Here is a 23579-nt window from a genome sequence, read left to right as displayed (position 1 = left end):
TTTAACAAAAAAGGTTTATTACCAAAATACAATATTAAAGTCAATACATGACAAACTCCTGTAAAGCAAAATAAATTATTCTAACATTGTACAGTATTTCAGAAGGTAGTTAAAGTAGTACTACAGACTTTGCTTCATAGTTCCAAACAGACAGTCTTCTATCAGGAACATAATCCTAGAGAGAGCTTAAGGCATGCAGCTTAATGTGCTGGATAATTTTATAAATGAAAGTCATCCTATTTAATAAGATACAGTATCAGAATTAACTGCAGTCTTTACATGTCAGTTTTCTAAATTTTTTATACTTTGGCTATAAAAGCAGTGCCATAGTGTTACAATATGTTTTCTTAAAAAAATACATGTACCCATGTCCATGAATATCAAATGCAAATGTAAATTTCTATTAAATATATCTTAACAAATGTTACTTTGAGCACCAACTGTACATTTTTAAAATGATTAAATAAGTGCTTCTGAAAGAGGAAAATACAGTAACTCTGACTGAAAACCACTTTATTTTTCCAGACCAAGTATAAGTTGGAAAGATGAAATACCCACCTATTTATCAGTATAGTCTAGTATGAATCAAGTCTTCTCTTTAGTAGAAGTATAGGCATTTAAAATCAAAGCTGCAAGTTACATTTCACATGCCAAAAAAAATCTACTTAAAGCAAACAGCAAGTGAATTCCTGATCAACTGATAGTTTTGTGACAGAAGATCCTAAAATATTTTAAAATCTTAAAGAAAGAGGAAGACTGCAGTGTTGGTAACCTGGAAATGTTCTTGAAAAACTCTTACATAACATGCAGCCAAGCCAACCACACACTTTCTAAAGCAGATATCCTGAGGAATAATTTGCTTTCAAAAACTGCCTATAATTACTTCACATGCAAAACTTCTGATAAAATCCATGGGATTTTTGAATGGATAACTAATGGCAAGCAGCATGGAAACAGTAAGTTAAAAATCTCTGTGCAGATGGGGAAGAATTATTTGTTGGCATTTGTGAGGGCTGGTAAGAATTTTCAGAGGCAACCAACTTTCTACTATTTTATAGTAGCACATGCTCAAACTGAAAAAAGCAACAAGATGGCAAAGAAAAACTGTAAATAGATATATCCTGCTCAGTAATTCCATTACAATGAATCTGGTGCGTTATACTTATTAACACTTCAGGTGTGGCCTAAACACATGCCAAAACTGTTAACTTTGATTCAAAGTTACTTGCTTTGTAAGTCTTGGTTCACTGCCATCTTCCTCTCAGCTTATGAATGCAAGTTTTTCACCTTTTTTTTTTTCAGTAGCATAGCAACTTTAAAATACATTATCCTTTTACTGAAAAATGAGAATGTGGCAAAACATTGTTTCTATGAACACAGATCTGTAGTTTAACATTGCTATGGATCTCTTTTTACCTTTGAATTTTTCAGTAAATGGGATCTCTGAATGATGAAGACCAGATAAATTCCAAATAATTTACTGCTTTCACATGAATTCTCAATTGAAAATAAAATATTTGTGTCAATAGGACAATAACAATACCCCATTAAAAGTTATCTCAATTTAAACTAGAGATAGAAAATGAATCATATTTTTAAAATATAAAATCCATCTGTATGACTATAAAAAAAATCAGCTTTTGACTGAGAATTATGTATACTTACTTCACATCTCTGTGTAAAGTATCTCAAATATCTCTGACACAAAAATGCTTTGACATTAGATCCAAACCAATTTTAAAGTAAAATGTGTACTTTCTGCAATTTAATTTATAAACAAAATGATAGATACTTAACTCAAAAGAACAAGTTGAGGATGCTTAAGGAAATCACTTAAAAAAAATCACCAAATGTTTTTGGAATCTTAGAGCATTTTACACTGGCCTTTAGATTTTTGTGCTGCTTCATAAAGTTGTAACAAGACTTTTTTGTTGGTTTCTTGTTTGCCACTTTTAGTCAGCAATAGCACAACAGACTGTACACTACATATGCCACCTTCTTAGATTTATAGTTGGAGCTTATTTCTGCTAGCAGAAATGTATAAATAGGAAATAAACATAAAATACTATATTTTTTTTTCCTAAGAGTAAGTCATTTTTTTAAGCAATGAGCAACTAAAATGCAGGTAACTGCATTACCATGTCGTGAACTAGGCATGCTTCTGTGCAACTGCCATTCTTTAAAAGCAGAATTAAATGCCCAGACTAGAAAGTTTTAATCAAGCTGCTAAAGGGCTTCTTCAGAAGTGCTACTACTTCACTCAGTAGGAAGCATGTATTTCAAACAATTTAAGTAGCTGACTTTATAAATAATCTCAACAAAGCTGCCAGGTAATTAGCCTGTATAATAATATTCCCAGCTGATACATAGACAGATGTCTTCTACTGCAAATTGCTGAAACTGTAAGAAAGATCAGCGTTGTAATCTTTGAAGCTAAAGGCTTTAAAAGGGAGAGACTTTTACGTGTTTCTTAGAAAACAAAGTAATCCCTAATTCCCTTTATGAATCCATACTATATGCACTAGTAAAATTTGTTCTACAACTGATTGGATCCAGTTTTTACTTAAAATATTGTTTCCCATATTTTATATTTTGAAACAGAACATTCTACAGGAAGATTACTGTATCTTTCAGTGAATTATTTCTATAGATACAGCGCAGCCAGACAAGTAGGAATTTTAGACAGCGAGTGGGATTTTCAAAGAACTCCAAAGCAGGTAGGCACTTCTCAAAATCCCACTTTGAGCTCATCCACATCTTTAGGAATCTATGTAGCTTTAAAAATCTCTTCTTGGCAATTACATATGTGTTAATACCTTATTCTCATTTAAAAAAATGGTGCTCATGTACTGCAAAGTAATCACCACAATTAAAATGACATATGATCTGCTTAGTTTTTTGGGGGTCTTTTTGTTTTTGTTTTTTGAAATAGGATTCGCTAAGTGTGTAAAGAAAGCCATTAATAAACAGCAGGACATTATTATAAAGGATCCTTTACACACTTTTACTTAGACTGTATCTATCAAAAGATGTCAGATATTTAGTGAGGATCTAATCAACCAAATAGTTAGCAAAAAGCTTCTAGGCTACTCAGCTCCTGCTGTGCTGAATCAACATAGAGGATACCAGTCTTTTTCAGGAAGAAGGCTTGGAGTTTGTAAGGCCTTAAAAATAGACTGGGAGAATGAAACGCTCATGTGCACATGCAGACACACATATGTGCCCTCACCCAGCTCCCCTCTCCCTTCCTTCCAAAATCTAGGCAATGTTTTATAAGATCATACTGTAAAATGTCTGTCTTCTGCCAATTAAAAAAAAGAGGGTAAAAAAAATTGTGTCCAAATACTTGTAAAACAACAAAAAAGGGAGAAAGAGAAAAAGCTTTTGAATTGATACAAAGCTTTTTTTACCTTTGGGTTTTGATTTACTGTACTAATGCATTATTATGGACTAGTACCTGACAATTGGGGAGAGAGAGGAAAAAAAAATCCACACTCTTGGCACCATACAGAGAAATAACAGGTTTAAATGGATTGTTCTACTACCCACACCTGAATTTTATCTCTTAAATGATTCATCTGTCCCTGGCTAAGCTAATGTTCTATTAATGAAACAAGGAATTGGGCTCAGAAATCAGCAACTTTTGCTTGCATTTCTTCTCTTTAGCAAGTTTCTCAGGCAAAATTAAAAAAGATAGAAAATATCCACTCTAGGAAATCCTGTTTTTAACTTACTCCTTCATCTAGTTTGTGCTCTGAGTTGTGCTGTGGTCCTTATTTAGAATGATGTTTATGATTTCACCCTCATGTTCTTTCATATGATCCAACAGATTTTCTTTGTTGGTGGACTCAAACCCACAAATGCAGCAGCAGAAGAGAAGAACACAGTATTCTGTGCCAAGATGGGGCAGAGTGGAGTTCTTTTCTAAGCTGCATGAGGTATTCATCAAGTTAAGTTTTTCATTTTCATCAGAACCTGAAATTTCATTAGTAGTTTGGTTAATAGACTCTGTAAAAGACACCAAGTTGTCTGAACTTCCTAGTATAGGTACTGTACTTTCATCAGTGCCTTCTAATAAGGTTTTTTCAGGAGGCTGTCCTTGAAACCTAAAGTAATAGAAATAAAAATAAAAAATGAAACAAATTTCAAAACATACTTTTTTGTTGCTTCTTGATAGAAACTCTTCTTTGAATCAGAGTTGGATCCTCTGAAAATTCTAGATGATAAGGCTTTAAAGTAAAACTGACATACCTGCTGCTTTGTGAAATTGCATCATTAATAGCCTTGTTCACTTGTTCATAATTATAATTTTGGTCACTTGCATGTTTCCACATGTGGGACTTCAAAGAGGGAGGATGACTACATACATATCCACAAAGAGAACATCTAGGAAAAAAAGTAGAGAAGAAAAAAGACAAGCATATAGAAATTTTTAAATTTTATGATTTTTAGTAATTCACTAGCTCTTCCAAAAGGATCAAAAAACAGCAAGATACATTCTTTCTTTCCTCTCCTACTATACAATGGGAAAAATTCTGCTTACTCATTTCAGGACAATAACACCACAATAGTTGTTTTATATTACTATAATGAAACATGTCAATCCCCCTCTCCCTCCTTCTGTCAAGTTTCATACCTCGTCATGTTAGTTTGCGAAGTTTCATTCTGAATTGTACACTGTTTAAAGGTTTGAGAATTTTTAAGCTTAGCTTTTCTGACTTCTTAAATAATTAAAATCCTATCTGTTTGGTTTGTTGAAACTGCTTAAATACTGCAAAAATGCAATAGTACTGATAACTGCAGAAACAGAGAGTATGTCTATGTGGTATTTTGCAGGCTGGTAGTGAGGCTCTCTGCTGTTGTTCTGAACCAAGCAGATGCTGCATGGGTATGATCAGCACTGATGAACTTAAATGAACTAATAGTCTTTCTTGGTGTAGCATATATTAGTTTATTTGAGGATAATGATTTGTCTAGAGAGCTTTCCATCAGCTTGGGGTACTGTAAGAATAAATTTCCATCTGCCTATAAAATATTATATAGCTGTATGCTGTCTTGTTCTTCAACTTAGCTTCAAATTTACACATAGAATTCAGAAAAAATAACATCTGAAATAATCCTAATTATTAAACAATCGTTCATATTTTCAGGAAAAGCGCTGTTTGAAAAATGCTTTAGAAGTTTTAGATGTAAAGCAATTTTTTGTCCCATTAAATTTAATTTACATTTCCAGTATTTAGCATATAGGTTTTCATGTATGCAATCCTAATTAACTCTTGTAGAAACAAGAAAGATTTTAGCATATACTTCAGTAAATTAAACACAACCAAGAATGTTTAATAAAGGTAATACTTTGGTATTTCTTTCTCTCATTTTCCCAATACTCCAATCCTTCTTTCTAAAACAGCTGCAAATTCATACTACTGAGGTATAAACATGTAGCAGAACTCGCAACTGAATAGAAAATGCAATTTTTTTGAATGGTCTGATAAAGCTGAATAGAAATGTTTGTTCCTCCTGTAGAATTTGGCTGGATGGTTCAAAAACTTTAAAAAAGAAACTCTATTTGCATACAGATGCATATTTATAGACATAAATAACTGAAGACTGATGAAATCCCACAGGACTTTTTTCATACATGAATATACAACAGTAGAGACTTTTAAAAGCATTTTCCAAGATGATAAATTAGTCACCTCAGCATGAAGCAGATGAGTGATAGTGTATGACATCACTCCAGAGCTGAACAGTATTCATGGTGAAGATGAGGTGCTCCTGCTACTTTGGAAGTCTTCAGTTTTTCAAATCACATGGAGTTTGACTAGGATCAAATTTTTTTTTTAGAAATCCAAGGTGACCTAGTTCTAATAAATTATAACTAGGAATCTATCTCAGTCTATCTCATTCCTCAACAAGAGCAAAATGGTTTTCCGCTCAAGCAATGTGGTCTCCTGATATGTTACATTATGATAATCTGTTAAAACAACTACTATACTAGTCGTTTTAATAGGTCATTACTTTAATTAAGTATTTACTAAGTTGTTTTAGTCAGTTTAGTTTTTCTAATATTTTTAAGGAAAACTTTTTCAGAACTGGGACTTAGAAACTACATAAACCAGTGTTAAACACTAGAATTCAGTAAGCCTTCACCACTGCTCCTAATGACAGTAGGATCTAGGACTTAAATGCCTGGCAAATAATCTCATAAAAGAAACTTATTTCTACTCAGCAGAAGACTGTGGAGAGTAGCAAACATCTGATACGTTATGTGAAGGCATGGTACATTACCTTGCTTACGTAGCAAGATAATCCTATTCTGCTGGTGAACAATATGTCCTTCTCACTTCTCTCTATTACTTGATTTGGAATGTACTACTCTCTTTTTTCCTCCTCCTTCTAACTTGAAGCCTTATAAAGAAAATGGATGCAAGTTCACCTTCAGATTGAGAATTTTAATATGTCTAATAAGGCTATTACAAAATAATGCCATCATTTTTAATAAGAAATAAAAACACCTTATAATTCCTCTTACGGATAAAATTAGGCCAAAATGATTTTCTGCATAACACAAAAATCATTAAATAATCCTAATTCAATTCTATACGCACATGTATTCCAACAGTCTTTTGGTATACGTCTATGATAGTATATACTTTTGTTACATTGCTAACAGAGATTGGTCAGTGGGTTGATACAAAATGGAGGAAGCAACAGTTCACTGTTTGTTTTCATCCACCTTTAATTAAAGTCTTGTTTTCTGAAGTACATTAATTTACTTGGCTAATTTACTAGTCAGATTTACTTTGCTGAGTACAATATCATGAGCTTAAAGCTGTTGACTACTTTAGACTGGCACGCAGTTCAAATCAAAGATGCAGAAACTCAACAACTTTTAATCTGATGCACTTACTTACTTTATGATCATCATCCATAATACAATGTATATTAAACAAAATGATCTCAAGGGAAATATATAAATTAAAATGGGAGGGCAGAAATGGAAGTGAAGGCCGTTTACTGATGTTGCTCAATGTTCTACAGAGTTTGGGTGTTTTTAAGTAGTGTTTTCAAAAGAAATATCAATTAAAAACTATGGAACTAGGAGAATACCTGTTCCTACCTGAAGTCTGAATTTGCTGCATAGTTACAGTATATGCAAGACATTCTCAGAGAAAAGAAATTATTTTTCCATTGAGTTTTGTATTTTAGTAGCAGATTCCTTTCATTTCTATAGCACGATTTGCCCTACTGATTGACCTATGCTGAATTATTAAACTATACTGTTCAAGTGTATCCTAAATTGGTCTACGGAAGAAATAATTATCTTGCAGCTTTTGATAGAGTATTTCCTCAGGGACACAGGGGCCAAAGTGTGGAGGTTTGCAGTAATCTTGGGTAATACTAAGAGTATTTAGTGATAGTGTGTGAAGTATGATAGCAGAGCACACAGAACTTAGTGTTGCTTTCTAGTACATTTTTGGGGAAAAATGCAGTGTAAGGACTTTGTTTGAAGTTACAGAATCAGATTTTCTTGAGAAGAAACCCCATATGTGAATGTACTTTATTTGGATTATTCCTGTTCCCTTTAAAATTCTTTCCTAAGAAATGTTCAGAATCTTCCTCATTTTTTTTCCTTTCCATGCTTTTATTTTTTGTTGCAAATTAGTAGTAAACATTTACATTTTTATGCCAACTCTTCCTGATATATATTTATATAACATATAAATAAATAAAAAAATAAATAAATATAAAAACATATCAATGGACAGACTATCCCTTAAACATAATGACCCTTCATACTAATTCTTAACTAGGGCATTGCAATGCAAATCTAGATTCTAACTAGTACGTACACACAAAGGCTGTGCCTAGACTAGGATATTAAACAAAGCCAGAGAACATTCCTGGGCACTGGAATTTAACAATCTGTAATATTAAATTGTTAGAGGTGCCCCAGCATGGTTTTGGCACATGCATTCCCCCAAACAATTCCAGGCATGCTTTGGTAATTAACATGGTCCAGAACCACTTGCAATAAGCAGTTTATATGCAACCATCCCATTCTGGAAAGAAAGGGTTGAATACTGTACCAGAGGGAGGTCATAGACATGTTTAATTTACTAGCATAAACATCATCTAGGAATGCTATATCAAATCAATCAATCGATCTCTCTCTCTCTCTCTCTCAAAAAAAAAAGCGTCACTGGAACAAAGAATGAATCCAGGAGGAAAAAGAATAGAATCTGAATTCTGCTTTCTTTCATAACATAGAAAAATCACTACTATCACAGCTTTTTGCCAGATTAGAACTGTTACATACTTGTACTGTTCCATTAGCTGCACTGCCTGATGCTCCTGGGGGTGGCGCCTCATATGGCATTTCAAGCTATTCATATTTGTGGTGGCAAAGTCGCATACTCGACATCTAAAGAGACAAAAACAGGTAAACTAATCTGATAATTAACTGCTAAAACTATTCCACAAATAAAAATCTAAGAGAATAAAAAGGTATCTGGAAAGACTACAATGAAGACTAACAACATTTACAGATGTCCAAGTGGTAACATTAACTTTCAAATTTTGGACCATGAGGGGTTTTTGTATCCAAAAACCCCCTCCACCTTTGAGCAAGAATCATTAGGCACATGAAGCATGTTCTGTCCTGAAATCCATCTGGTGCACCTCTACTGAAGCTGGCAAACATCACTAAGTAAAAGAGAGATCTGGGTGCTCTTGAAGCAGCCATGATACAAGTTGCTTGGCTATGTTATGCAAAAGCAGAATATGATCATAAGAGCTACAGGAGATGTGGTACATGTCAAAGTGGATCTTATTCTTCAAGAATACAAGTTCTACTTAATGCAACAGCAGTGTTTCTCATGACACTTTAAATGCCAAACTATTGGTAATAAAACTTTTATGTTTCAGAGCATTATAGTTCAAATAGAAGTCAGGGACAAGATCAACAAATTAAGATTCAAGTGCCCTAAGTCAATAACATATCACATTGTCTAAATTTTTATTTTTTGACTTCTGTCACAGCATTTTGTATAAAAACAATATATAAAACAGCTTGGATCTAGATCTAGGTCCCTGGATTTAGATCTCAAGGTATTACACAAAATACTATGCTATGCATAAATAGCAATATACTACCAGGTAAGCTTCCTATACATAATATATAAAAACAGATCTAATGGGAGCCATCAAGCTCAACTAAAACTCTGCATATTTATCAGGACTTTAGTTGTTTCATTTTGAAATGATAAGATATTCAGTAATTTAAAAAGTCTGGACTACAGTGTGAAAAAGTTGGAGAATCCAGGATAGTTGATTTGAGATTACTAATACTACATTTTTAAAGGGGTTTAATTAATATACATCACTATAATGCACAAAATCAAAAAACAGCATATCTTGGGGGGCTTTTTAATCAAAAGGGAAAGTCCCCTTTTGAGTGCAAGGTTTCAAGGTCTGAAGATGTGTTTCAAGAGTTTGTACTAAAAAGACAGAAGTGTATTAGCTCAAAAATTTTACTAACTCAGATCTATTTTTTAGCCACTAGAGAGGGACAGAGATCCACCCTGAATAAGAATAGATTGAATTTGAAGGAATTTTGCAGAAACCAATAGAAAAATACATGATTTATTTTTTCCTCTGAGGACCTGAACAGTAGTATTACAACCAATTTTAGATATAAAAATCTTTATATAAATCTATATAATGTCTTTGAAGGAAAGTTTATAAAATCTGATCTTAAATGAGTGGGTTAATATTGATAAAGATAAAAGGACTAAGGCAAGACAAAGAGCACAGTTTTGCCACACCCTGTAGGAGCCAATACATTATGGATATCCCTTGACTCCTCCTTCCTCCACTAAGGAGTGTGAACATGGTTGCTTGCCCTGCTGCTTTAAAACAAAGCGTTAGAAGTAGCAATATGATAATGGAGAACACCTTGCAATAAAGCAAATCCAAAATGAACTTAGTGTGCAAAGAGTTTGCTAAATATGTTGTTGTTATCTGCCAAAGATCAATCTTACAATGTAATTATTTCCCCTTCTATATCTGGATGTGTCAAACTGAAAACAAGCCATGGACTGCTATAGCTAAAGATGCATCCTGGAAAAGTCAGCAAATCTTAATTACATAGTTTGAGTTGATCAGCAAGCATGGCCCTTTCAATTTTGCAGTGCCTTGCAGTAAAATTATGAAACTGGCATTCTTTAACAATATCTTCAAAATTGCACGAGCAAGGAAGTAACCTTGTTAAAACAAGCAGACCAAGAGCCTAGCATTAGTCAGCAATAATTGGGACACTTACCTATATGGCTTATCAGAGTTATGAATTCGTCTGTGATTTCGTACACCAACATAAGTTGTGCTTGTGTAGTCACAAACATCACATCTATACAATTTTTGAACTGAAGCCTTATTTCCTGTACAAAACAAAATGCATAATTTTAGAGATGCCTTCAGCATTTTAAGAAGTTCTCAGATGATAATTTCAGCACACAGTTGAATTATGAAACATGAATTAACATTTAAAAATGATACTTCAGTATCTGGAGCAAACTGGCAATGGACACAGAGATAATAAAGGTTCATTTACCATGCTGTTCTGCATTCTCCCTGCCATTTACTGGAATTACTAAAATTTTAGGGAAGTGCATTCTCTCACCATCCAGTTGCTTCCCTTCCTGGGTTACTGTGGTCAGGTCAAAATCCTATGTTATAGTATAAGGTACTAAATGATGAACCCAGGACTTTCACTGCTTTGCAGTATCAAATCAAAGGAAAAGATGGGCAAGAGAGATGTCTGAGAGAGGAGAAGTTTCCAATTGGCAAACATAGAAAAGAAAAACAGAAGGCTCCTGAAGCAAATCCTCTTTATCATCCAGATACACTCACAACCACTTTCAGAAGGATCTGAGATGATCAAAAAAATAGATAGTGACCAGATGTATTAAGAAATAATTTGGAACTTCTCCAAATTACCAAAAAGCAATTGCAACAGAAATCATTTTTTCTTTCCAGAATGAAAGAGACTCTTGAAAAATTAATAGTTGCAGAGACAAAGGCTAATGACTAATTTAACATAGGAAAATGTGTGCCCACAAGTGCACAGTTTGAATATTTTGGGATGTGACTGTGTAGGCCTTAAAAGCCCTATTCCTGCTCCCTCACTGAGTAAGGGAACTGATTTGAGTTAAAAATATGAACATTTGGAAGGAGAGAGGGTATTTTTAATGCAGGTCATTTTTCTGCTCTAGCCTATCAGGCAGCCTTCACACACTCCCAAATGAGGGAATAGCAGAAAGAAGGATAAACAGATTGGGGCTACTTAAATCAGCACTACTGCCAAAAGAAACATCAAACTAAGACCTAAGTTTTTTTTTTCTGCATTTGCATTCTACCTCTTCACTAGCCTAAGTTATTAAAATTTTACTTTTCTTCTTCCACATGTAAGGAACCCTACCTTTACACCAAATTCTTATTAGCTGACTGAACGGTCAAGCCATGACTCTCAGTAACGTATGTGGGCTTTGAAGAAACTGATAAGAGATCCTTGCAGAATTTCTCAGGTGGGAAAAGATCATTGCTAAAATACATGCCAAAAACAATAAATATACAATTCAACAAATTATGCATGGGAGACAAAGTAAAGCTCAAATCTTGCAAGAACAGACTTCAGCAACTCTTCATGCTCCTATGAAGTACAACTCCAGTACAAAAAAGCCATTAGTTTGTGTTGTGAGGAGTTTTAGTACTACTAGAATACACTAGAAGATCCTAGGTAGAACAGAAAAGGGAATATTAGCTGGGTGTTTTTTCATAGATATTGCCTTAAGAACTCTGATGATATTAACAAGTGATCTACTTCCCAGCCCTCCCAGCTCCTTCCCAAACCAAAAATAACCCCTTCTCCTCCTAGAATAAAAGTTCTGATTTCCCAGATTTGATCTCTGTATTCTGAATCCTGAAGAACAATTCTTTTAAAGGCTTGTCAAGGTCAGGAGCGCTGAAAGTCCATGTCAAGCTGAGAGGATGGCCTGCCACTGTTAGGACTGCACAGTTTGAAAGGAAATACAAGCTTGAACTTGGAAATAAGAGACTGTTCAAAAAGATGGAAAGTAGACTCTTTAGACATATCTCTGCTTAGGTCCAAATACCACAAAGTTCTTGACAGTTTGGAGTAATAAAAACTGACTGAAACCCTCTCCTTCATCACCTCCTGCATGCAACTTCTTTGTAGTTAAGGAAAGGAGAGATGAGAAAAGCAGACTGAATTCAGGAGGAAATGTAGCATTTATCTTGAAAACAGAAGTTCTATCCCCTGCATCCAAAAAAATGAACATTTTTTATAAAGATTATTTTGTTCTGGAGTTTCCTCTTGATGATGCTGGGCTCCAACAACCCAGTTGAATCTTTTCATTATCAAAATAAAAATTAAGTATGTTCATGGTAGAACTCTGTTTTAAGGAGATATTTTGAAGTTCAACTTTTCACTTCCACCTTATTCCACCATTGGGCACTGAATTATGTCAAAATGCTTTAAATATGTTATTTTGAGGGATACAGTGATTTAAACAGTAAGTAAAAATTACCACTACTTAAATTTTCACTCTAAAAATCAGCACTCTTTGTTCAAGGTGCAAAGTAATTAGTTACTGCTGGAGCTCTAGGCTGATATTACTGGAGGTTTATTCTGAAGAATATATCATATTCATTTATATGATCATATAAAATAAAATGACATCTGAATACAAAGAAAGTAAAAAAAATTAATAATTCTCTGTGTGTGCAAAGATAAAAAATATTTTACACTCTTTAAAACTTAATGAATTGCTCACTGTTCTGGCATTTTTATAAAAACAAAACAATACAGAAGTAATACATAATATGCACTCTTTGCAATTCAGCTTTAAAGTTCTTAAAATATATCAGATTTTTTCCTATGTGCTCATATAGCTTTTTAAAATGTATTACTGTTCAAAAAATTCTCTCTGATGACAAATTATCAAAACAGTCTTAAGTATATACTTACAAACTTAAGAATTTATATTTCTACAATTATGCTTTTATGAATACACATTTATGCAGAAGACCTCAGATGAATACAAAGACACTTACTGGGCTGCAGATCTACAGTAGAGCGGGGTTGTGTGAAGGTTGGGCTATTGCATGCTCTACTTGAATGGTTCTTTCATCTTAAATTCTGCAGTTTTAGAATAAACTGTTTTCAAATGTATTTTCTGTTAGGAATTTGGTATTTAATTAGGCAGGCAGCTTAAAAAAAAAAAATCTAATGAGATTCTAAAAGCATTATGCAAACATATCATCTATTGCATAGTTACAAGTGCTTAACCACCCAGTAGCACACACTTAGGAGCAATTACTTACACCAATCACTACTTTAGATTTATTCTTTCAGCAAAATGCACATAAGTTATAATACATCATATCCTCTCTGGCTGTAGTGAAACAGCAGTTGTTCTCCCCCCATACTCCCCAAAAGGCTTATTTTCTCTGGTTGTGGGGGCTTTTTAGCTTTCTGGATCGATGATATCAGGTCTCTTAAAAGTAAACACGAAAATGAGAGATCTTTATTCTAGCAGCAGTAACAGGTGCTCCTGTAATGCTGCTTATTACGCTATTCCTTCATTATTAGACATTTACAATCTGATCATATTCAGTGTCATAATGCTCCCTTTTAATTTATTGTACAACCATGATGAATAAAGAGACTTTTAGGACTAACTATTTCATAAACAAGAAATGAAACTGCTCCAGCTCAGGCATCTTTCACATAAACAGATGCTATGCCATAAACTTCTTTGTTTTGTGTCGCTTTATAGGGATGACATCTGTTTGACAAGAGATCGCTGTACTGCAGTGGTGTCGCAATTTGATTATAAATTGGTTCTGAAATAATTAAAGCATTCCAAAGTATAAGTTAATAAAAGTTTAAAAGGAGAACTATTTTCATTCAAGCCATATTACTAAATTTGATGTGGAGTAAAAATTCAATTAAGGTGCATGACTGTAACATTTTTATAAGATAATAATGAACAAAAATTATTCTAAAAAATCACTGAATTAAATCAAAATCAGGCAGATTTTGTGAGCAGGGGTTCCTCTTTCATGAAAATCACAAGATCAGGACATAAACTCTAAAACTACTCTTTTAAAAAGTAGCAAGCCATCTTGATTTTCAGTCACCTTAACGAGACCTAAGCTCAAAAGATACAGTATTTTGAAAGTCTGACATATTTCAAGTGTCTCAAGGCACGTATTCCTTTATGAGGAATTTATTATTTCCTTTAAGCCATCTTTAAAAATCTTGGTCTAAAACATTACAGACATTGTCAGCAGCATAGTCAGAGCTGTGCTTACAGACATTTGCAACTAGCTAAACTAACAATGTTTTATTTCCTATTGCTTCATTAAAACATTTAAGCTGTTGCTTCTAAAGAAAAAAGATTATAATCAGTAACTTTCTCAGTACCAGTAGACCCTCCCTTGTCTTTTTTTCTGCCTCCCCCTGAGTCCCCAGAAGGCCTATGGCCGTCTGAAGCTTTGGTCTTATGTATGTAATAAACACTACAAACTAGTTTCCTGAATTATGGAAGTCTAAATGCTCTCTGCATTGATGAGAACAAAAAGGAGCTGGGAGGGGCCATTTTATCTGAGGCTGATGAGATAATTAACTTTTAATTTTCTATCTAGTATACTGAAAGCCAAAGTAAGAGGCAGCATGAGCTAACAAAACAGAAGTCAGGAGTTAAGGTTCGCATTTTATCCTGACATGCATTTTGCTTTGGACAACTCATTAACAGTTCAAGCCATCCATCCTTACTCATGCTGGTTATACCTTTTTTCACAAGTAGTCGCACTAATTTCAGTGATTACTTTCACACTGATCAACTGTAGAGGCGAGAGTAGAACCACAAATTTCAACTGCAATCTAAGTACTACATTACAGAATGCATTTTGCTATCTAAACAAACAAGAGACCATAAGACAGAAAAGAGCTATGTGCATAAAATGGGAAATATTTCAACCCACAGTTGTTCAGAGGTGCACTAAAATTGCAGAGTACTAAAAATTACAGTGTTCCCTTCAGAATAAAAGCACTGTAAATAATTTCAGAAACTTTAACTCACCAGAGAAGAGGATGCACACAAGTTGCAATAATAAATATTGGGGCTCCAGGACAGTCACAGCATTTTAAGACCACATTTTCCCTAAACTTCAAAATTTGCCTAATTTTCACTATCTTAACACATCAAGTTTAAAAAAAATACCTATTAAATTATAAGCAAATACATAATTAACAGTAATTTAGAAAATGCATATCTACTACTACTCTGGCAACTATTACAGATATAGTTTTAGAACCCCTTACATTTGCCTCTCTAGTTCTAAAACGAATGACTCATTCTGGACTTTACCACAATTAAATAGTAATTTCTAAAAACGGAATGCAAAATTATATTGTATGTATATGGTGATAGCAAACTACGTTATCACAGTGAATTAAGAGAAAAACACCAAGGCTTTCTTTTATTTACACTAGGCAATTCAGAAAACATTGCAGCTGGTAAACAGAGGGAAAAAATGTTTTTTCTTTAAAAAAAAAAAAAAAAAAGTCATACTCCATACCACTTATTATCTGCAGGTATTTAAAATTTTGTTTTTCAAAAAGAAAATCCAAAGATATAATTAGGCAAAAAATGTTTTACCTACCAACAAATGCCAATAAAATATCTCAAAACTGAGAATTATAGGAAGTTTTGCAAACTGAAAAGAACATTTAGGTTAAGAACAGGCATGAAAATGTTCAGCCTAAAGGAGATCTTAAAAAAAGTAAGCCTACAAATACAGCAAACATAAATAATTTTATGAGTAACTTGTAATTTTAAGTTAAAATATATACAGTACCTTCTCTTTCATCTACTTCATTGGAAACTATTAGTTTGTTAGATGTAGCTGTTGAAAAGATATCTGGAAGACTGTGTTGCTCTCTCTCATGATTTCGCAATTGGCTCTGAAAAAACAATTCCTTATGTTTAAACATATAATGCAAACATACAGTGGTCACTTCAGATACTGCGGTAATTTGCAAAATTATTACTCAAGTTTTCATGACAACTATTATAAAACATACTTTAGCATACATACAGATTATCCCTCAAACTACAAACAAAACGGATTAAATTATACTTTAATAATATAAAAAAGGACCGATGAGAGTGATTAAGAGGTGATTATATGATTTGTGTTAATTAAAAAAAAAATACTGTTCACTAGAAAAGTGACTATATTCATTACACATTCATTTTTTTCAAACTAGGGCCTAACAACAGGACATATGGGAAAACCTGCACTACCGCTGCCTATGACGGTTTCAGTTGTAAGACCTGATACTGATGCTATCTGTTGTATTTTCCCGAGTAAAACGAGCATACTTGAGCTTATAGGAATGTACTCACAGGCACTAATGTTAAAAATGGAGACTATAAAACTGAGAGCAGTACATTATTCTGCTCTTGTATGTAATCTTTCAGATCTAAGTTCTGCAGAACGTCCAGCCCAACAAAGCAACAGAGGAAGAAATAAAAGAACTTCTATTTCAAAGATTCTCACACATTGCCCCCAAGCACCACTGTTACTCTTGCACACACAACTAGTGGGCATGTTTGAGCGTTCTTTTAAAGTTTCAACTTTTAAGTTCTCTAATGCTTCCATTTCTTCATTTAGTTACTACAGGTTGGTAGAATAACAACACGATATTAATATGTCCATAAGATGGTTCTCAAGAGAAATAACTTCTGTGAGGAAGCAAGCTTATTTCAGTGGGTAAGTCAGAATAATTATGGCAGAATATTATATTCAGAAAGTGCTGCAGGCAATAGTCTCCAACCGTAATGACAATGAAGCCAGGGTGTCAGACTGAATTAAATTAGAAAGAGGGATCACAGGATCACCAGTTATAAAAAAGTAACAAACAGGTTATTTAACTATTATAAACAGACATAGGAAATAACTTTACCTTATAATGAAAGGATTCTTCACATTGCTTGCACTGATACATTCTTGTTTTGCAGTGGTTGATCATGTGGCTCTCTAGATCCTTACTATTGTCAGCAATGTGTTCACAGATAGGACACTGATATGGTTGCCTCTGACGATGGACTCTCAAGTGTTGTTTTATGTAGCCCTTATTACCACTGCTATAATGGCAGAGGCGACAGCGGTAGGGTCGATCTACATTAGGTATATATTCTACTAGGTTACTTCCTGGAATATTTGCATCATTTGCATTTTGGCATTGTGCATTGTCTTGTAATTCTTTCAAAATGTCATCATCAGAAGCATTCTGATCCGTCCTCTCCTTCAATTTTTCAATGACAGTGAGTAGTGACATACTAATGCCCATTTTAATTGGTGCTTCCGATAACTCTGGCCTTTCTTTATCTATCTCCACTATTGCACAGTCACTTTGGTTTAAGCTAGTAAACTCTTCTGAAGGATTCTTAAGTGAGGATACCACTTTAGAATTAGCTGCATATGGCCCATCAGCGTCTCTCTGCCCTGTATCTGCATCCACACAGTCTTCCCCAGTGAGAGTCCTAAAGCTAGACTTTGTTAGTTCTGCAGCTCTGATAGGCATTGTAACAAGAGCTTCTGCAGCTAATGAGTGTAGCCGTAAAGACTCTGAATTTGTCCTTCTTCGTGCAGGAGGAGCATTTTCATCAGTTGCTATGTTTTTATTAGAGCTTAATTCATTATCTTTCTTCTCAGTATTATTCCATCCTATTATCACCTCTTGAATTTCATCTGAACGATAAACTTCAGGTCCTTCACAGATAACATGGGACCTCTCCGAGATTAATTTTTTTTCTGTTTCAATGTCAGTGTTCATCAAGAAAGGCTTTTGTAAGACACTTTCTTCAGCACTTGGCAAACGCTCTACTATTACATTAACATGACCCTTTTTATTTGGACTACAATTAATGATTTTCTGTGCTGATGAAAGTAGGCTATCAGTTATCAAATTATCCTGTTCTGTATCTGATACAGTCTCCTCTAAAACTTCTGTAGTAGGAGAGTGTGCCACTGACTGATTTAATGCCTCTTCCTCTTTTACATTTTCTCCTACTGGTGATTTACATGATATTTGCTCAGAATTGCAAATCTGAAGTTGAAGAGAATGTTCGCTATGGATATCTAGCTCATTGTTTTCCAGCGAAAGAACAACTGCATCCATACTGTGAGGTGTATGAGTTACAACCGTCTCTGACAAATTTGTAGTTTCATTTTCTTCTTCAAAGATAGGATAGGAACAATCAACTTCGCCTGCATGTTTCCAAGCATGTGTTTTCAACATTCTTTGCTGACCACAGGTGTATCGACAAATTAAACACCGGTATATGCCATACTGCTCGTAAGTATACCATTTTCTCCTACCCATTTCAGCCACACGAGTAGACTGAGTTATATCTTTGCATTCCAGATTTCCTGTCTGATCAGTCCCTGATTTGACACTTCCTTCCACTGGCCCTTGCAAAAATGAACTTGAGACATTTACACATTGCTGTGCTTTTGTCTGGATGCTATTTTTACTGTCATTCTCATGGTAATTTTGGAAGTGAGATTCAAGCTCTTCTTGATTTTTAGAAGCAAAATGACATTCTGAGCACATTAATATCACTTCATTTTTCTGCCCATGTTGTTTTATATGTTCTTGTAGTGTTAAGAGAGATGGTGATAGAAACTTACATAGACTACACTGGTAGCACGTCACCTTTTTTTTGCTTTGTGGAAGACAATCAGTCACATAATAATCTGCTTGTAACTCCTCAGTCTTTTTAGTACCAATAACAGATAGCTGAATTGTTTTAGCTGGGATTTCACAAAGATCTTCTGTGTCAAAGGACTGCACAGAAGCATTAGGATGGGAACGCTTTTTCCCTATTAAAAGGCATCTTTGCGACTTCTCACTTTCAACTATTTTGCTTAGCTTCTGAATAACGTGGATTAGTGGGTCAGTTTTACATTTTCTCTCATCTTCACTGTTTTGCAGCGTTGGACCAATGACTGTTTCAGAAATCAGTACAGCTTCCTGTTCTCCAATATTTGGCATCAATACTGCAACACTGCTTCCTTCTTCCATAATATCTAGGAGAAAATGTTTAGTAAAATATTAAAATATATACCTACACAATAATAAAAACAGAATCTAGTACAATTTATATTTCTCTCTCTACTAAACGCAGAAGCCTAAAGCCATCAACTTTATAAAAACTTTCAGAATGAGAATATAAATAGCCAAAGATTTTGAGGACATTTAGTGGACAGCACAGATGCTATGTAATACATCTGCACAGAGTATTTTCAAGACATCCTGTAACTGCATGCCTCCAAGTTGTGTAATGGCAAGATAATTATTTTTCAACTATAGGGTAATTAGAGTTGTTACAGATACTCTCTATTTCTTTAACAGGACCACACATTTGAATGTTAGACATTTAAATATGCCAGTCAGTAGTAACTGGCATATTTATGTTTAAAAGCCATGATATGATATGAAAAATGTGTTCCTAACATACTTATTCTGATACATTGATGTCTGAAGCAAATATCAATTTGCAACAACATAATTTAAAAACATAAGCAAAATCTTTCCTTGAAAAGTTAGAAAAAAAAGTAGTTCTAGTATTCACTTGCATTAGTCATTTTGCTATGACTATATTAAAGACAATTCAAATGTCAAGTCATACTTATTATAAATGTCATTTCATAGAGAACCTACTAATTGTAGCTTTTCCAACAATTCCTTAATTGTAGGGGAAAAAAATCAATTGGTACTTAAGTTCTGAAGAGTAGTTTTTTCTGTTTTGAGGGAAAAAATAGTTCTGGAAGCTAAAGGCAATAACTATTTCCACTTGTACTTCCTTTAAACACATCTAACCATAAACCACAGGCAATAATGTGGTAGTGTTGGAGGTTAAATTAGAAGCCAATTCATATAAATTTACATGAAAACATATTTTGTGATGTGGGCAAGGCTCAGGGAGTGGGGAGTCAAGCAAAAAGTCTTACAGTGGAATTCACTTCTGAAAACTGTCTGAAAATAACCTATTCAAGTTCCACAAAATATATAATCTAGAACATAGAGAGATGCCAGATATTTCTTTTATCAGTCATCCTTGAGTGTTTATCATGATTTTTTCAAGTTGATTTTTTTTGCAAGAAAGATCTGTATGCCAAACCAGAACTTCCTTAAGACCCGTAAGTCTACTCTTTTCTACTGAAACATTTAGTATACAACTGTAATATAAAAAAAGAGAATGTATTTGTAGATAATTCTATTATTATGTTGCCTTTGACATATGAAGAGGAATAAAAAGCAACACAGGCCTTATTTTGTCAACAACCAATATATTGAATAAACACATGAGAGCAGGTATTATTGTGCCCTTTTTCCACCACAACTTTTGGAAGTAGATTTAGGCATAAGCTGTATCTCTTCATGTGGTGGCAGCAGGTCTAAGCTCACTCTTCCTGCACTCCAAGCCGGCCAGATGCAAGCTGGTCCAGTCCATCAGCTCACTGGCTGCTGTCAGTACATGCCAGTTTACTTGGCCTCTTAGCACCCATCATCCATGTAGACATGTCAAAGAGACAACTGAAGCAGAGGAATCTGTTGCCAAGGGTGGCACTACGTAGAAGCGTTGTTTAGTCAAATGTAAAAATTGTTTTAGAATTTTTAGTTTGAAATACATTACAAGATATACAATAATGTTGGGGAAACATTTATTGTAATGCTGGAAGATTTCATGTGATTGCACAGTGTTAACACAAGATACAGGGACTTATTTGCTGAGGCTAGTTAAGGGTATAAATGAAGCAACTTCCACTTATATACTCTGAACTCGAAGCAGTCGCATTTACTGTAACTTAAATACAAACTATAAGAAATTCCTTTATTGTATAGGAAGGCAGTGCAAATGTTATGGCTCTGCAACAAATCTAATCCTATTATTGAACACAACAACATACAATTGCTATATTTTAGCCTAGCATAGCAAATAAGCAGATTTTCTTCTTGTTATTTAATTATTACAGCTAATGAAGTTTGCCTGACACATGCCCTTTCTTCATATTGTAAGAATTTTATTTAAAAAATACTAGTTCGAAAATACATGGAACTACAGTTGTATGGTAATATTTTTTTCTCATTATTTGATAGTGAACATAATCTTTACCTTGACATATTTTTCTGAACACATATATAGATTTTTCTTTGATCCATCAAGAATGGAAAAACATACAATAACCTGTAATTGTTTCACATTCAGAAATAAGTATTTCTACCAATAAAAATCAGGTTGTGACAAGATCTCTATATTTAAAGAGAAATTAAGTTTTAAAGAATTTGTTTAAAGTAGATACAAGTCTTGAAAGGTACTTCTGCAGTTGCCGCCTTCCATCTAGTACACAAGACCTTCAAACCAAGTTAAAACTTATTAAAATTAAGTGTGACTGCGTAAATAATGCCAATTTTTTTTCCATGTGGTCTTGGTAGAGCTACTCAGATTTAAATTTAAGCACAGGCAACATCTGCAGGATAAGGCCCTTTGAACATTCTGTGCTGTCATTAGTAAGATAAAAGACTTGCATATAGTTGAAAATAGTTCATAATACATAAAAGAAGGTAGAAATTCAGCAACAGATGGCGACTGAACAGAGCACTGCTTACATTTTCTAGGCATTTGTTGTACAAATTTATCATCCTTAAGGCAACTACAATTTTTTTTTCTTGTGATAATTCAAAGTATAAGTCATAATTTTGGTCTAAAGAAAAATTCTGAGCAGAAATACTGAAATTGCCTTTATTTGCCATTCAGGTTATCTACACAGTTCCTCTGACTTATAAAGTTACAGTAACTGTTGGAAGAACTCAGATTCACACTGAAGAGTATGTATTTGGAACACTTCATTGAAATAATAGTTCCAAATATGAATGGGTTTGTAACAATTTTTAATATTCATTTCCCAGTTGCATCTGTCCAATTTGAGCAATCTCATCTATTACAAAAGCATCAGAACTATCAATATAATCAGTTACTATCATCCACACTTCATGTGGTCAGGTAAAGTATTTCAACTTGAAAATGCAGCAATATTTGCCAAGTCTGAATTCTTAAGAGAGATGTCTCTTCAGTGCTATTATTTTCAATGTTAGTTTGAGAAATATTTACTTGGAAATGGCTAAAATCTAATTTAAAATTGAAAAATTAATAAAAGAAAAATAACCCCCCAGGCCAAATGGATTCATGATAACTAGAAAACTAAACAAACTAAGGTGTTATGCCTTTAACTGGATCTATGCAAGCAGATTAATAATGATCAATACTACATTTAGATAGCAGCTCAACTGGAGGAAATAAAAATTAAAACATAAGTATCTTTAAAACAAAAAGTATAATTTTACAAAATGGCTATTTGGTATACTCTTATATTTAATTCAAGTTCAGTATTGTCTTATTAACAGGAATCAACCTACGTATCCAGACAGTTACTGTTAAGCTAAAAAATCCAAGTATTTACATTTTGAACATAGAAAGCAGATGTCTTAATGTGCATTTGGTACTTCAGTTTCTATGATGTTTGGCAGAGTTTACTAAATGACTAACTCTAGTCTATGTGGCTAGGAAAAAATTATATTCCGTTCATATTATATCTACAAGCCATAGAAATATCTTCCATTATATATTCTTTAACTTAAATGAAGCAATGGTAATCAGGTGACATGACAATAATATAGTTACTAGTGACTTGCCTTCCATTCAACAAAACTTCCATTAAGTTATTTCAGTTACTTATTGTTTGAAAACCATCCAATTTACTTATACAAAAATATTTTGTTGTTTCATACTGGCTGTAATACATTTAAGAACCATTATGAAAAGTAAGCAAGTGGTTTTTTTTTCCAAAATAAAATTATACATTACATGTACTCCTCAAAGAATAACATCTACTCGAAATATTCTCAGTGTAAGCATGAATTAAGGAAAATTATAAGACCACGGTGCTACTTTAAGCTATACTAGCCATTTTAAAAGTGTCATTAGTAATGTTAAGTAGGCAAATATTTTCCCTACCTTTTCATCTGAAAAGCAGCACAGAGACTCAGAGAAAAGACCCGAGACAGACCGCAAAAGAAAAGCGTTGCCACATAACACTGTTACGCGAAAACCTGAAACGGAGGGAGTCCCTCCAGATGTTCGGCTGTGGGTGCTCGCGGGCACGCAAGCCACCGGCCGCGTAACTACGCATATGAGTAACGTTATGTCATTCTTTGTTTAGAGTCCGTTCAGTGCTCACTGATGCCGATTCTGGTTTTTCGAGGGGCGATAAGAACTGCGAGGAAGCGTTTCGGTTTTGGTAACTCCATCCCTTTGCGGACAAGGCTGCCTCGAGGCCCCGTGACACAGAGCTTCGGCCTGGCAGCAGGCCCGCCCGCCGCCCCCCACGCGTGGAGCGACGGCGGCTGCGCGGGGGAGGCC

General features: G+C 34.1%; 1 protein-coding gene across 8 annotated transcripts; it reads right to left on the bottom strand.

The window, feature by feature from the left end:
* ZNF507 (zinc finger protein 507) lies at positions 1–23550 on the bottom strand. 8 transcript variants are annotated; one of them, XM_026058650.1, is made up of 7 exons: positions 23175–23548; positions 17057–19185; positions 15946–16051; positions 10325–10439; positions 8321–8425; positions 4252–4386; positions 1–4106 (listed from the first exon to the last, which is right to left on the bottom strand). In XM_026058650.1, the coding sequence occupies exons 2-7, from the start codon at positions 19178–19180 to the stop codon at positions 3743–3745; spliced, it is 2949 nt and encodes a 982-aa protein (XP_025914435.1). In that variant the 5' UTR covers positions 19181–19185; positions 23175–23548; the 3' UTR covers positions 1–3742. The 8 variants fall into 8 exon arrangements, 5 of the variants coding, with proteins under 5 accessions (XP_025914435.1, XP_025914443.1, XP_025914451.1 ...); XR_003252314.1 differs by lacking the exon at positions 1–4106 and adding an exon at positions 5697–5821 and having other exon boundaries at positions 4310–4386; positions 23175–23550; XM_026058658.1 differs by lacking the exon at positions 8321–8425 and having other exon boundaries at positions 23175–23549.
* Positions 23551–23579: the final 29 nt, after the last annotated feature.

The sequence above is a fragment of the Apteryx rowi genome, unplaced genomic scaffold (genome assembly GCF_003343035.1).
Source record: "Apteryx rowi isolate R43461 unplaced genomic scaffold, aptRow1 scaffold_1, whole genome shotgun sequence".
NCBI lineage: Eukaryota > Metazoa > Chordata > Aves > Apterygiformes > Apterygidae > Apteryx > Apteryx rowi.
The sequence above is the reverse complement of the archived record's forward strand: the minus strand, read 5'-3'. Positions and strand labels throughout refer to the sequence as shown.

Coding starts and splice junctions, on each gene's coding strand:
- ZNF507 (XM_026058650.1), bottom strand. CDS start 19,180: ATGGAAGAAGGAAGCAGTGTTGCAGTATTGATGCCAAATATTGGAGAA. Junction 16,052..17,056: donor AAGAATCCTTTCATTATAAG/GTAAAGTTATTT, acceptor TTGTTTTTTCAG/AGCCAATTGCGAAATCATGA. Junction 8,426..10,324: donor AACTCTGATAAGCCATATAG/GTAAGTGTCCCA, acceptor TTGTCTCTTTAG/ATGTCGAGTATGCGACTTTG.